This window comes from Dicentrarchus labrax, unplaced genomic scaffold (genome assembly GCF_905237075.1).
Source record: "Dicentrarchus labrax unplaced genomic scaffold, dlabrax2021, whole genome shotgun sequence".
In the NCBI taxonomy this organism is placed as follows: domain Eukaryota; kingdom Metazoa; phylum Chordata; class Actinopteri; family Moronidae; genus Dicentrarchus; species Dicentrarchus labrax.
In genome coordinates, this window is record NW_026136714.1 from 7,262,817 (window position 1) to 7,278,329 (window position 15,513).

General features: G+C 38.9%; 1 protein-coding gene across 7 annotated transcripts in view; it reads right to left on the minus strand.

Moving 5' to 3' along the window:
• Positions 1-15,513, minus strand: part of mctp1a (multiple C2 domains, transmembrane 1a) — a 132,091-nt gene that overhangs the window by 57,694 nt on the left and 58,884 nt on the right. For 5 of the 7 annotated variants that reach the window (XM_051423735.1, XM_051423733.1, XM_051423739.1 and 2 more), the window contains exons 3-9: positions 12,901-13,043; positions 12,632-12,711; positions 10,465-10,576; positions 8,816-8,854; positions 5,849-6,013; positions 5,605-5,735; positions 4,636-4,822 (exon numbers count right to left, since the gene is read on the minus strand). In XM_051423735.1, the coding sequence (XP_051279695.1) occupies positions 4,636-4,822; positions 5,605-5,735; positions 5,849-6,013; positions 8,816-8,854; positions 10,465-10,576; positions 12,632-12,711; positions 12,901-13,043 (857 nt within the window). The remainder of the gene's footprint in view (positions 1-4,635; positions 4,823-5,604; positions 5,736-5,848; positions 6,014-8,815; positions 8,855-10,464; positions 10,577-12,631; positions 12,712-12,900; positions 13,044-15,513) is intronic. The other 2 variants (XM_051423736.1, XM_051423734.1) reach the window with 1 other exon arrangement.

A 15,513-nucleotide genomic window follows, 5' to 3' on the forward strand; every position in this document is an offset into this window, starting at 1 on the left:
GGAAATGCACTTCACTTCAATTTATTTCTCTCTCTCTGGCAATAACCCCTTCCATCCCCACAGGAGTAATTATAATTTAAATTTCAGAGTCAGGGCCAGGCTACAGACTTAATTCATTATTACCAACTCTGTCAGACTCTGCCTGTTTCCAGCGATATCATTGTCCAAAAGCTCTCTAAAGGAGATGAGAGAGGAGAGTGTGCGAAAGAAAGAGAGGGGGAAAGAGAGCATCTGAAAGAGAGAGAAAGAGAGAGGGAGAGAGGGGACAACTCTCAATTTTAAGGCACGATTTCTCTGAAGATACAGCTGCTTGTTGTGATTATTGGGGAGCAGCTAAGGAGACAGACACAGCGAGGAAAGGAGTCAGAGAGAGGGCATGAGGGAGGCAACAGCGGAAGAGACGAGGGCAAACTAAAGGCTGACTAGTTAGTGTGTTAGTGTTCAACAGCAGGACACGTCATGATGCCGATAACCTACCTAGGAATCGAACATCAATACTTTTTTTTGTACTGACAAAAATGTGTCTGTACAAACTATACCAAAAGCAGGCACCAAATGTCTGGTCAGACTCATAATCTTGTTTACTCAGTATTTAATCAGATATTTACGGACCAGAATTTCCCCAAGTTAGACTGTATTTTATGGGTCAGTTTCGTAATCTTGTTTACTTGATCAGACAATTCTTGATTTAAATCAAAGTGTTTCCAACTTTGGACTGTATTTTTGAGTTTATTCTGCTTATGTTTGGACATTTAACATTTAACAAATGTTACTTCTTGTGTTTATAGAAAAACATTTTAAGATGCATTTAAGTACAGTGTAAAAAAATAACCATTTTGAAATCGTACCAAAAAGATCAAAGTATTATCATTTCAATACAATACTACAGCAATGGTGTCCATATTGACACACAGATACACAACATGGATTGAACGAAGAAAATTACTTCTTTAATGTATGGATAGAGATATTTCTACACCCCCAACCCATCATCCACACTCTATCCCTTCCTCCTGCCATACAGACTCCCTGAGGGGACATTTAAGGTTCATCCTCAATCCACTGGTGGAGACAACGCACCCATCCTCCACAAAGATACAAATCCTTATCAGAAAGACAGACAGCAAAAGACGGAATAGACAGACAGATGGACAGGTAGAGAGAAAGAGAGATGAAGGGAGGCCAAGACCTACCCCCACTCCCTCATTTACGTCTCCCCACACCCCCATCAGCACGCAGGTGGAATGATGGGAATAAGGAGGAGATGAAAAGGAGGGATGAACAGAGGAGAGGAGAGAAAAATGGAAGGACAGAGTTGGCTTTTCATAAAACAAACCCCCGCCCTGTCTGTGATTGACAGCTTGTCACTGTGACATCTTCTTCCCGTCTCTGTCACACACAAATGAATCAGCCCCGCCATAGGCTGATGACTCGCTGTCATCTTTGCATCGTGTCACCTTTCATCAGCGCTCCATAAAACATTTCACACACAGACACGCACAAAGCATCTCCCCCCAAAACACACACTTTAAAGGGGGTTTAAAAAAAATTAAAAAAAAAACAAAAAAAAAAAACCAAAAATAAAAACCCCCCCCCCTTCTTTCCCTTCTCTTCTTCTTTTACAAAAAAACCCTCTCTTTCTTTTTAATTTTTCCTTTTTTATTTTTTCCCCCCCCCCCCCCCCCTTTTTCCCCCCTTTTTTCTCTCCCTTTTTCTTTTTTTTTTTTCACCTGCCGTGTGTGTGTGTGTGTGTGTGTGTGTGTGTGTGTGTGTGTGTGTGTGTGTGTGTGTGTGTGTATATTATTTTTTTTGTGTGTGTGTATATAAAAAGAGGGGGGGGGGGGGGGGAACCAACCCAACAAAAGGACACAACCCCCCCCCCCCCCCCCCACCCCCCCATCCAACCCCCACAAAAAAAAAAAAAAAAAAAAAAACTTTTTTCTTCTTTTTTAAAAAAAAAAAAAAAAATTTTTTTAAAAAAAAAAAAAAAAAAAAATAGTACATCTAGGCGTTGTCACGTGATTGCCGTGTCTTGCCCCAGCTAATAAGTTTTGGTAACATGTACATCACACAGCGCACATGATGTACAGGCATCAAACTACACACAAAAGCAAGCTAATAAATTAATGCTCTGCAACCCGACTGTGTTTTATCTCTTCATGGCCACATTATAACACCTCCATAGGTACATTAAGTGGCGGATTGTGTGTGTTTTTTAAATTATAAACGTATATTTGTTATTAGGTTTGAATTTTTGTTATATTCAATACATCACTAACTCCTAAGTAATTTTTTTTATATGGGGTGGCCACACTATGCTCTTATTGCATTTTGTAGTATCTGTCTTTAAGCTTATATGACGCATGGTACTTTATTGCTTAAACCCCCATTTTATTAGATACTACGGTATTTTGATGTGTTTGTGCTGTTTTAGCGTGTAATGCTTTTGGCTTTCTACAGCTATTTAGCTATAATACCAGTCGTAAAATGTGCCCGCATAATAACATAACCTCCTCACACCACACACACGTGCTATCACGCCCTGTTATTATTAGTTGGTACTTGGTCTTATCGTGGTTTTGTGTTCTTTATTAAATTCTCTAACTAAAAAAGGGGAGTCTGGGGGAAAAAAAAAATTTTAAAAATAAAAAAAAATAAAAATTTTTTAACCAACCCAAAACCCCCCCCCCCCCCCAACCCCCCCCCCCCCCCCCCCCCCCCCCCCCCCCCCCCCCCCTAAAAAAAAAAAGGGGGGGGGGAAAAAAAAAAAAAAAAAAATGCCGGGAGAGCGGGACAGAGATGGGGAGTGCGGGAGAGAGAAGGAGGCAGGAAAAGAGGTAGGCGAAGGAAAGAAAATGTCTCGCCTTCAGCCGAGCAGAAAAACGGGGTCTGCACGAGTTGTGAGAGAGGTGAAATAGCTTTTTCTTTTCATTTTACACGCCTTCCCTTCCCGGTGCAACCCTCATCCTTTACCTCTCGCCCCCTATTACACACACTCACGCAAACACACACACACACACAAACACACACACACACACACACACACACTCACTCCTGCGCCCCGTCCTCATTTTTTGGCTGTGAAGAGAGGCACAGCGTGTGTGTGTGTCTCAGTCCTAGAGCTCCCCCCTCTGATCTTAGGTGGTTGCTGCAGCGCGGAGCAGAGTGGCCGACCTCCTGTGGCTAGCCAATAAGGCACCGCCACAGTTATGTAGGTCGTGGTACCCGTGTTTGGCCTGTGGAGCCTCGCCGCTGGTGCCTATGCACACACCGAAAGACGCAAACACACACCAGCTGGGACATACCGTTAACTGAAATCAGAACACATCCTATAATCTCACAAACACAGACAGTTACTGTACAGTATGTGAACACACATGCACAGTATAGCCACACATAAAAGCACATGTAACTAAGTGGTACTCATGGGAAAATGTGCTCCTACAACTCTCCCAGACAATTAAATGTAATTGTGCAAAAATGCTACAACAAATAGAGTATCTTTTTTTGTTATTAAGTCCTAAATTAAACTAAAAACATTAAGTGAACAAATATCTTTTTTCTTTCTATTAGAATAAGTAATGACTGGAAGCAAATATGGCTGCAGCATTGGGTGATAACACAACACAAGATTCTGTTGACGTGCAGAGAAATGTCCCATGTCAAGGCTGTCAGTGAATGAAATCTATTGAAAGTGTGTGAACATGTGTGTGAGTTGTGTTTGAGTGTCTCTTTGTGGCAAGGAGTGAGGATGACAGGGTGTGAAGGGTTAACTAGGCTAAGACAAAGACATTGAAAGCATTGTGTTGAGTGGAGGGCCTCTGGAGCAGATGGGGCCTTAGAGCTCTCTTTCTCACTCTCTCGCACTCTTTAATACTAAGCTTAAATCAATGATGACTGGCTAACAAGCTAGGACATTTTACACACAAATAAATGAGCCCACATGCATTAATCATAAATGCATAACACACACAACTCACTGCAGGATGCTGATGCAAATACTGCACAATACTGGTGGCGTGAATCATAGCAACAGAAACAAACCAGCGATGTGAGCCTCCATCTTTTCCAAACAGTTAGTCCAAACAGCTCATCTCAGTAGTGCCAGAGAAAAGAGAAAAGATCTCTCTTCCCTGACCTCTGAAACTTCTTCCCTCCTTCCTTTCCTTTAGTGAAACATCTTCCTCCTCACTTCCTCTAAAATCAGAGTTTATTTAAAATGTAATGTTATGAAAAAAAGGAATTGTTCTTGATGAATAAGTGAGATTCTTTATAAATTGTGACTTTACAACCATCAGAAGTCTGATGATAAACGTGTGAAGGATACTCTCTTTGTTCATACAGCAATCAATCTGAGGAATAAGTCATAGTCAATCAGTAATATAAAGTGTGACTATGTGAAATTATTGTAGTGTGTGAAGTAATGATGAAAAGAAACATTTAGTATGTAGATCTTGAGCCCTTACTGAATGATTAAGGGAACCTTTTTTTCTCTGGTATGTAGTTGCATTCACGCTCATTCTTTTATTTAAAAAAATTATACAATTTTAATTTGAGCTCTCACTGTATAACCTCTCTCACAAAAGTATTTTTATGCTATACACAACACAAGGCCACCCTTACAATAAAACTCACATATCGCTGCATGATCTGATGTCTCTCATGTGGGTCATCCAGCATATTGATTGACAGGTCTGAGATGGAAACAGCAGCTGAAGCAGTGAGTGTAACCAGCAGCACCAGCACACCTTCACCTTCCTCCAGTGGCAAGTCCAGCTTGTGTGTGTGTTCTTTACTGAGAAGTGATAGGTCAATGGAACACCTAAAGCGCCACACACACACACACACACACACACACAAAATTACAGAGTTAGTAAAAAAAAATGTAAAAAGGTGGGACAATAAGGAATAAACCTAAAGAAATGCCTGTGTAGCCATTTTTAGGGCTGAAGTAAAATAGTCTGTAAGGTAATAATTATCACAGAAAGTATAGAAAGAAAGAAAGAGTCTGAAATTTACCTTCAGAAAGAGTGTCTAGTCCATTTCAGAGTTAACATCTCATTAAGAAGATTATAAACATTGCACTTTGCACTGGAGCACAGCACTAACAATAACCTAATAATATACACATAGCAAGCATTGTGTGTAGGATATAAGCAAACGCAGACAACTTCGCCAAAGCTAACACAATTAACACCTTTAAGTAGGCACTTGAGAGCATCTGCTTTTGATTGAATTGATTTTCTGGCATTGCCCTCAGTCTATTTGCACTTAATATCAAGGCAAGCCAATAGTAATTACTGGACTTGGGTCAAAGAGTTCACAGCAAAGACTTCCTCCTTCCAAAGAGTGTCTCCATTCTGATGAAAAACTAAAAAACTTTGACTTTCCACAGGAAACAGGAAACAACCCAGGGTTTAAATTTGCACAGGCATTTTATACTAAAAAAAATAGTAAATTGGTCATTGTTCAACTCTTTTCTTTTTCTGAATAAAAGTCAAACAGATGCTTAATTTTGGTAAGCTACACCTGTTTTATCTATACAATCTAACAAAAGACTGATACAACTACATATCCAGAAAGACTGGATTAAGACCACTGTACCTTCCCATGAAGTCATCCTTCTTGCCAGCATCTCTGTCCCAGACTGTAATGTCCACGAAGCCTCCCTGCTCATCATACAGGTGGAAGTCAAATTGCTCTCTCCACTGTGGGTTCAGCGTTTTAGGAATTGTCTGAGTAAACACCAGAAGGAAATACACTGTTTGTTCATGTGTCTCAATTGTTTACATGAAATATGTATGCGTCATATATTATACACACATTTTACAAAAAGGAGTGTGTTTACCTTGCTCTTGTACTTCTGGTGGCCCAGCTTGAATTTGACGTAAGGGTCACTGAGGCCGTTGTTATCCATGGGCTGGAGGCTCCGACCTTCTATCAGACTGATGCTCACTATACCTCGCCACAGCTGGGCTTTTCTGTGCACATCTGACAGACGCATACTCTGATACTGCAACAGGCACACACACACACACACATTCAAAGAAACATTTACACACACACGTGCATTTATACATATGCAGAAATGTACACCCACAAAATAAACACACATGCCCCTTACTTAACCCCAAGAGAGAAATATGGCTTGTGTACACTTTGTCAACAGGAAAATAACCAATACCAAACACATCAAGACAACACAGAGAGGAGCAGGCAAAACACACAAGATAACACTTAAACACAAAATGAGATAATTCAACATAATTTACCCCTGAGGCGTGAGCTCACCTGACAGAACATCACTATGAATGATCAAACACAGTATCCATCCAAGTCACTCAGTGAGAGTCTAAAATCCTGAACAATTTCTTGGAAATGCTGAGAAACACCATCACTGTTGGTAGCAACAGTTTACCCACATTTGTGGGGAAATTAAAAACATGTAATGTAACCTCTTTCTATCATTTCAGTGTTTAATGAGATTCTACTGTAGACAAAATAGCTTACAGTCTGCATGAGAATGTATACATCAGTCTGGTCTTTTTTGTAGAAATTCTTAATATAATAAAAAAAAAATATTCCAAATGGGCAGACCACTGAGATGCTGTTACAGTGCATATCATCTGGCTTTACTGTAAGTTGACAGCACTGCAAATTCAGATTGATGATTCTCTATATTTTTAGTATGTTGTGTTTTTCTCAACAGTTTTCTCAGCACTTACAGGCCTATTTAACCTCTCTTTGAATCATGTCAGTATCCTTCACTAAAACAAAGAGCAGGGTATTTATTTGTCAAACAAATACACCCCTCTTTCTCTCTCTCTTTCTGCCTTTCCCTCTCCTCCTTCCTCGTTAGGGAGAATTTATTAGCATAGCTTTTGTTTTGCGGGTGAATTTCATTAAACTCTGAACAAACCCTGCCTCGCAAGCGCAGGCCTTTGATCTGGAGACGGAGCCTCTTAATTTCCATTCTCCAGACATTAAACAATGCGAATGGCTCCCTGCAATATAGCCAGCCTCACATACAGCAACTCCCACATCTTTCATTTCTCCTGTTAACTTGCTGCTAACACACTGTATCCTAATTATGAGAGGTCGCTGTTATGTCCTACTCAAGCACAATCCTAATTGTTTCCTTGTTTTGTTGCTACATATATCTTGCTACCGAAAACCATGGGCTATTTGGATTCGGAATCCACATCCCTCAGCCAGAGCACAGCAGGGGAGAGATCATGCACAGAGATGTCTTAGGAGAGATACTAACATTCAGTTTAAGAATTAATACAACCTTGTACATAGTTCAACTTTTGTCAGCCTTTTGAAAGAAGAAAAACTTCTGAAGTGCCAAAGTAAGCATTTTGCCTAGTGGTAAAGTTAAAGAGACCTGGACTTAACATGCTTCTGACTCATAATTATCATCTCAAACTACTTTCTCAAATAGTTTGCATCTACTGTGAGTTCAACACTCATAGATGCATCATTAAAAAGAAGTGGTTGTGTAAAAATAACCGTGTACCGTATGTATGAGCGCGGAGGCAGGGAGGCAGCGCCTTTTTTGGTGGGGTAGCACAGTAGCTACTTAGTTAGTGTTTGAGCTAATTCCCGAGTCACAGGCGGGGTGGCCCAGTTTGAAAGCTTCAAAGGCTTGGTTTGGGAAAGCACGATACAGCAGGACGTCTGCCCAGCTCTGACCAAGCATGCTTCAAATGTGTAACTGTGTCTCTTGGTGGATATCAAACTTTTCACTGTTAGTTAAGAAAACATTCAGTGCCTCTAGGTGCATTTAGGAGATTGACTTAGGGTAAACACGAGACACATGAGGAAACACAGCTGTGAAACCCAGTTGTGTTCACAAAATCATCCCTGATGCTTAGACTGCTGTATTTGGCAAAAAAAACAAGGTAAGTGCTTCATGCGTGAGCCAATAAGGAGAAGCAGAACTTTGACGAGCATGCTTTCTGTTCAACCTGACAGCCAACAAGAATCACAAAAAATGAAACTAAAAGGTAGCAGTCTCTTATGAATGGCAAGATGGGAACTCAAAATAATTTAAACATCAAAGAATTCCACTTGATGTAAAGGGGTATAAGAGTGTCCTATAATCAGTCCACACAGTCAACAATCAGCCAAATGTACTTATTTTGATTTGCTGTACAGGACTCCTTTAAAACCCCTAAAAACAAATAAGTCACTTTATTTTCTAACACAGCAGCTGCAATACCCGAAGCAGATCAAAGGTAGAAGAGGTACCAAAGTATCAATCGTTTCAAGTTGAGCAGAAGCACTGCATAATTTAAAAATTTAAAAGCACAAAGTTCAATATACGGTAGATTATTTTAATTGTCAGGAAAAATATCTGCTATAATACTGGAACACTAAATAGGTTACAAAACATAATTGAGAAAACCACTTAGAATAATGGTAGACAGTGTAATGCATTACTTCCACTCTTTATGTGAATTATGACACATGTAAACACAGTTCACCTTTAGGCTTAATCGCGCTTGCATTCCAAAAAAATAAAAATAAAAAGAGTTTACATCCTCTAAGGTGATGTAAATAGCAGGTGGTATATTGCAGCTTGTGGAAAATAAGCTAGTGACAATGATAACTGATAAAGAAAGAAAAACTGCTAATACCACTGTGGAAGGAGGGGAAGGAGGGAGGAAGGGAGGGGGCCAGGGAGACTTCATCCATGTACCAGGACACAAGTGAAGAGTGCAGGATAGGTGAGGTGCAGTGCGGTCGGTAGTGGGGTTACAGTACAGTTGGAAGTTTGTGGGTGGGGGAGTTACATGCTGTTTTAGTTTACCTTACTAGATCGTTTCCAGTTCCTTCTCAAAAGCATGGTCTGTAAATGAGACAAAGCTGTTACAGAGCGCCCCCCACTGTCAACCCCTTAGAGCTGCAGGGTCAGAGGTTAAAGGGCACGGGGTGTATGAGGTTCAGATGTTAGCCCTGGCCTGGTGCAGGTGGGGGGGGGGGATAAAGATAGAAGGGCAGCTGTCATTCATGCAGGTTAAGTAAGCAATAAGTGTGTAAGAAGCGCTCTTACTTGTCATATGATGTTATGAAGTGTTTGCATATGCAGACATGCGTGCACAAGCACACGCACAGATAAACATGTATGTATACAGTAGCTGCATTTGTGCCTCGTATACAGTATAACCATCATTTCTATACTTGATACTTTCATAAATGTCATTTCCATTCCTAGACCCAAAGAAAGACAGCAGCTGGGACTGAGAGCTGCTTCCTTGTTTGACTTCTTTGTTTGGGTCCAATAACAAAAAAAGTTGTATAAAAGTTCTTCACTGTACACAAGAGTAGAGAGAATACTTTTTTCTTGGCAAGGCATTCTCAAAACTTTAGCAGATTTTGTTGAAGATGATGATTTCTGAGATAAACGTGGCTTACTTATGGGACTTAAATTTAATCCTAAATGTAAAATTTTCAAATACAATAAATAATCATTATATAAGAGGACTATCTACACAAAGAAAATCCACACAATTCCCTCACGTCAACACTCATTACCTTGAAAACAAACGGTATATATATATATATATTGCAGATCATATACAGAAACACTGTTTATGCTGCATGGTTAATAAAATTACCAGAATCACCCCTATTAGCAGTGCAATAAAGAATTTTAAAGTAGATTAAAGTTCTGTATTCTCTCTTACCCTTTCAAACCAGCAGATGGCAACAGAGAGAGTCAGCCAGAATGTACTAGCATAACCTTGTACTCATTTTCTTCACAGTTGGAGAAATCTAAAATGATGCTTAACCTAAATAGAGTTTTATTTGTTCTGTCAAATGTGGACTCTCTGAACTACAGTACTAAATAAGCAGCAGAATTAAGACATCAGATCAAAAGGAATAAAATATTTCCCTCATGACTCTGCCTTGTTCCGGCTCGAGCATGCAGGGGTCCAATTAACCAAACAAATAATTGAACAGAAATAAATGCAACTCTGAAACATCGAGCATGTCCACAGAGGCACAAGCCAACATAATTAGGAAGGAGAATCCAGTGCTCTTTGAACATGGAACTTTTCTGCCGAACATATTAATTACACTTGTGTTTATGCATATGTATTTGCTGAGTTGAAGAGTTTCCAGTAACTGAGGCTGACTGAAGCCAGCACATTCCAGTTTAACACAGCACAGCATGCTCTGGCTTCTGATGTATGGATAAACAGTTCACTGACTTGGAATAGCACTGTTGCTGAACTTTGATTATGATTATAAAAAGGTATTATATTGACTTGTTTTTTTCTTCAGAATATTTGACTAAAACTAAAATAGATTATTTTTTATATCGGTGTGACATTTCAAAGATGATGTAAGTAAGATAAAAAAGTAATGATTCCCTTGAATGAGGAGGAATCTAGTGTGAGAGAGACAGATTAATGAGTAATCTGATTCATATAGAAGTTCATATAGATTTCTTACAGCATCCCTCATTTCTCCCTCTTTGGGTGACAGAGTGGCAGCTAGATCCAGGCTGCCTAGGTTATGTTCAGGGTACTGTGGGTCCTTCAGGTCCAGTGTCACATCCAGTGTCCTAAGGGGAAGCAAAGTGCGCTTACATGAATACATTCATATGCATATAGTTAGTGCATGGACGGATTCTACATAGGTGTATATAGGACATAAAGTAAGTAGTAGCCCACTATGGAAATAATTTAGCTGGAAATTAAGAATAAGGGTATTTTAGAACTCCTATTATTCTATCAAAATATGACAGATGTAAAACATATTTGTGCTGGAGAGATTGTAAGAAGGTTGGTGATTACACACATTTCTTGGGGGATTGTTAAATTAAAATGATACTGGGAAGGGGTACAGAAATATGTGCCCTTTTGAATACTAATTCACGACTAGAAGCAATGTATTATATCATAGGTGCAATACCAGATGGAACAATGGAAAAGAGAAAGGCTGACTAGTTGCACATACTTTTAGTGGTAGCAAAATAAATTATGATTTTATCTTGGCTCAAACCACTGCCACCTACTGTACATCAATGGCAAGGCAGGTTCATGAAAGTGTTTTAATCGAATGGTTTTTAAACTGATGGGCTCCAGTAATGGCTTACTTTGGATTACCAGTATGAGGTGCTGTACTGACAAACTACCATTTGTTTCTATTTTTTTCTCCTCTATGCAGAGGTACATGGTGCCATAATTGATTATTTTGTTTTTTTGTTTGGCAAACTCTGTTAGTAGTTCTTTTTTTTTTTTTTTCCATTACATGACAAAGCAGTTGTGCATAATTCAAATGTGCAGACATATAAATAAAATATTTTAAAATGTGTATATAAATGAATGCATGCACTACAAAACCCCATCCATTTTACCACAGAGTTGATACACATATTCAATCAGTTCATGGCTGACACAACATGGAATACTGAGATAAGCTGCCGCACAAGCTGACTGCTATTTTCTGCTTCCTTCCTTGAGCCCTTCGAGCTGCCATTCTTGCTGTTAAAAGGTTTTTGGGGGGAGTTTTTATGTACCTGAATTGAGAGTCTAAGGACAGAGGGTGTTGTACACTGTGCAGATTGTAAAGCCCCCTGAGACAAATTGTGATTTGTGATAGTGAACTATATGAACTAGAATTACCACCCCACAGTTGTCTGCCTCCGCCAAATAGTCAAGTTGCAGTTTAAATCCATGTATTTTCAGACTCACATAATATACGTGGTGATGACTTATATAAAAGGTGTAAAGAGTATATTTTGGCTAGGGGAGGTTATCACTATATTGATAGTCCATATGTATGATTCAAGTGAATATAGACTTTTGAACTGATTAATGAAGTATTATCATAGATGTACTGGTTAAACAGGTCCACATATACTGGATTACTATGTAAGGATGGATTATTGTAGGGTATAGCTATACAAAATGCAGTACTTTTGTTTTCTCCTGGAATTTTTAGATGAGAAGCCTCTCTATGAGATGTTCATGTGAATCCAATGATACTCGCAGAATGACGCACTGAGTGTAAGTCAGAATGGATGAGATGGAAAGATGAACGCTACTATCACAAGTCCAAATACCAGCTGTGAAAGCATAGTATGCCTAGTTGCTGCCACTTCCACCTGACTAGAGGTGTACATTGGCCAGAGTAATTGAAAACACCTGTGTGGGTGTGCAGGGCCTTTGAAATCTTGTTGTTTCCAAATTCAGTCTCCACCTACTCCAAAGCAATTGAATGCAAAAAAAAAAAAAAGGAAAAAAAAAGTGGCAGTATTTTTACTTAAGAGATAATATATAAATAAACTTCAGGTAATTAACTTCTTCTTCATATAGTTGTATATTATTGTAGAATATATATTGACTACAGCCCTGCTATGCTTCATGAGATTACCAAAGACTGCCACTAGAGGGAGACCACAGACTATATTTAATCACATTGTCTGCATCAAAAGCAAGGAAAGGTGCTTGGAGAGGGGTATGTGTCAAGAAAATAGTTGTTATGAGAGAGGACTCCCTAACCCTTCATTTTAGGGGTCAACCACACACACGTATTTACTATTGGTAGAGGCTGTGGCATAGAATAGTAGTGAATTGTGTTGATTTCACATATAAGTCAAAAGAGACAAAGAGACCTCTGATGTTCCAGTGACTCCAGGTGGAGGTATGCTGAGCCCATGAAATCATCCTGAAGTCCAAAGTCATAATCAAAAACCTACAAAGAGATAATATACAGCAACTGTCAACAGAAGACCCTCAACACCACATTGCAAATGTGGCATCTGGCATAAAACAGAAGCAGGCACAGTAAATTCATGTCCCCTGAGACTTAACATCATCCAAAATACAACCACAATTTATATTACAGCAGGAACATTTGGAGTCTGGGACTTATGTGCTGTACCTTGACATATAGTGGGTCCCTTAGGGTTTCCACCAGCAGGCTTACTCTCTCATCCCACACTGGGTTGAGATTCTTATGGATGGTCTTACTCCTGAACACCTCCTTCCCTGCGATCTTAAACTTCACATATGGGTCACTGGTCCCTGCAGGGAAAGAAAGCAAACAGAGAAGTACTGTTAAATAATAGGATGTCGGTATATGCTGCCTATCTAACTATTTATAAGGAAATCTGTTAGGGTCAAATTGAAAGTGTAAGCAGGTTACCTTCTTTAGCTTGTGCCACTTGTCAAATAGTAGTGTCTACAATTATCTATAATTATTGTGATAAAAATAGTTCTTGACAGTGTCAAAAACATTCAAATTAACCAAGATGTTGAATGATTACATTGCCAAGTACACAAAGCACACGTTTGCCCAATTTGTTTTTAGAACATCTCTGGTACTGTCACGACAAAATACGTATTTTGTTCTCTCTCAAGTTATTTTTAAACACAGAGACGCAGTTGTACATGCCATTTTGAAGGCCTAAAGAGAGAATAAGGGATATCATGTGACTTATGTTCTATTGTGGGTCATGTGATTACCAGTATTTACGTTGAAGCTGTGTCCTTGGATGCACACATCCCATACAATGTCTTCTATTTGCTCACTAGGTGGTGCAATTGTTTTACATTTGTGTTATTCTTTAAAAGAAGATTTTGGTGGAATCAATGAATACTGTAAAACTAGTCCCTCTAATGAATATATATGTATATATATATATACATAGAAAAGTTCCCAAATTAATTTATCTTTTATGCATAAGTGTAAACACATAAATATGGACATAGGCCTGTAATTCACACACATGCATGAAACACAAACAGGCTAGAGGATCTACAATTTATTATCTCTGTATATTCAACATTTCTCATGATGACCAAGAGCAAAAAAAATAAGATATATAATTATTAATGTACAATTTAACCTGGTAACTTGACATTAATCTCAATGTTAATTCTGCTTTATTCTAAAATCCTATTCACAAAGGTTCATAAACTAAAAAAAACAAACTATACAGACCAGGTAGTAAAACACCATAAACAGGGCCAATTAAAAGATTATGCAGACCATGAAGTAAAATACATTTAATTAAATATAGTAACAATGACGTTCAGTCCAGCAGATATATTTCAGGCACAGAAATTCAAACCGGATTCAAAGGTTTACTACTGAATCTGAATAAAAATGACAAGCAATAACAGCTTCAGGGAGAATCTCCATAATGCAGTGTTTGCATACAGAGCCGTGTTTGTGCAGGAGATAAATCAGGTTTAGTTTGGCTTGGCAGTCTGTTCACATCCAGGTTCATAAAGTGGCCAAAGGGACCTGAACAGGACTTATCACAGGCATTTCACATACATAAATTCTACTACATGTATGTGAACTACTTAGTACAACAGCAATGTTCTCAGGTCATGATAGGACTATAAAGGAAAAAAACATCTAAAGTCATCCTCCCTTTCAAAAACTAATGGTGCTCTCACTTAACTTCTGTCATCCTTCCTTCCATCTTTGTCACCCAATCCCATCTCACTCTCCTAACCATGACCCTGTCCGGTGTTTATACAAATAACTGAAAGGATGATGACAGCAACTTCTCGTGAAATGGTACCCTGGACTGATCTGTTTGTTTGTGCTGCACGTGTCTCCAATCAGTGTCATGTTGTCATCCACTGTGACCAAAGCGATTACCAAGCAAATCGCATGGCAAAGAAGGGAATCCTATTATCAAACAATTCTCACTGTGCCTATGGTTTATCCTTTCTGACAGTATTTCTTTGATAACACAGAAACATAAGTTAACATCTAAAATCTACCGTATAGTACAATATATACCATATGACAGTAAAGAACAACAGCGAGGATACTAACTGATAAAAGGCTAAGCTTTCTCAGTGTTTGCACACATCTCATCAGTTCAAGATGGAGTCGTGCTCTATCATTAGCAAGAGAGCAAGTACAAATATCTGACTCTCACATAATGACTTTATGCTTATTAGAAGCAGTATAGAGACTAACTAAGACTAACATTGGTCATTTTGTGATTAAAAGAGATGTGACCAAATACATATGGTTGTGATTATGAAGAATAAGTAATTATATGGACAATTATAAAATATTATACTGTGTATACTATTTAAACGCACAGTATACTCAATGATCACATTAAACACAAAAGCATACAATCTGATTTGTGAGAAAAAAATGTTTTGAGTAAAAACTGCTGACACGATTCTCAGCTGCCACCCAGCTCTGATGTGAGAGCGGCAAAATATTCACTAACACCAGCCTGCTGGGAAAAGATGTCTACTTCTTCACATTTGAACGACCTCAGACACCCTCATGCACACCAGCAGAGATGCTTGAAACACACTCTCACACACATATACACCCTTTTACACACTGTTGCCCTTGACATATCACTGCAGGAGAGCTGCAGCGAAAGGACACGGATAACAGCATCAGAAAAAAGAAGGGGAAAGAGAGACAGCTAGAAATGTCTGGGATAGCATCACTGTGTAGTATAATACACAGAACATACAAAAAAACAATACAGAATTCTGTAAATAC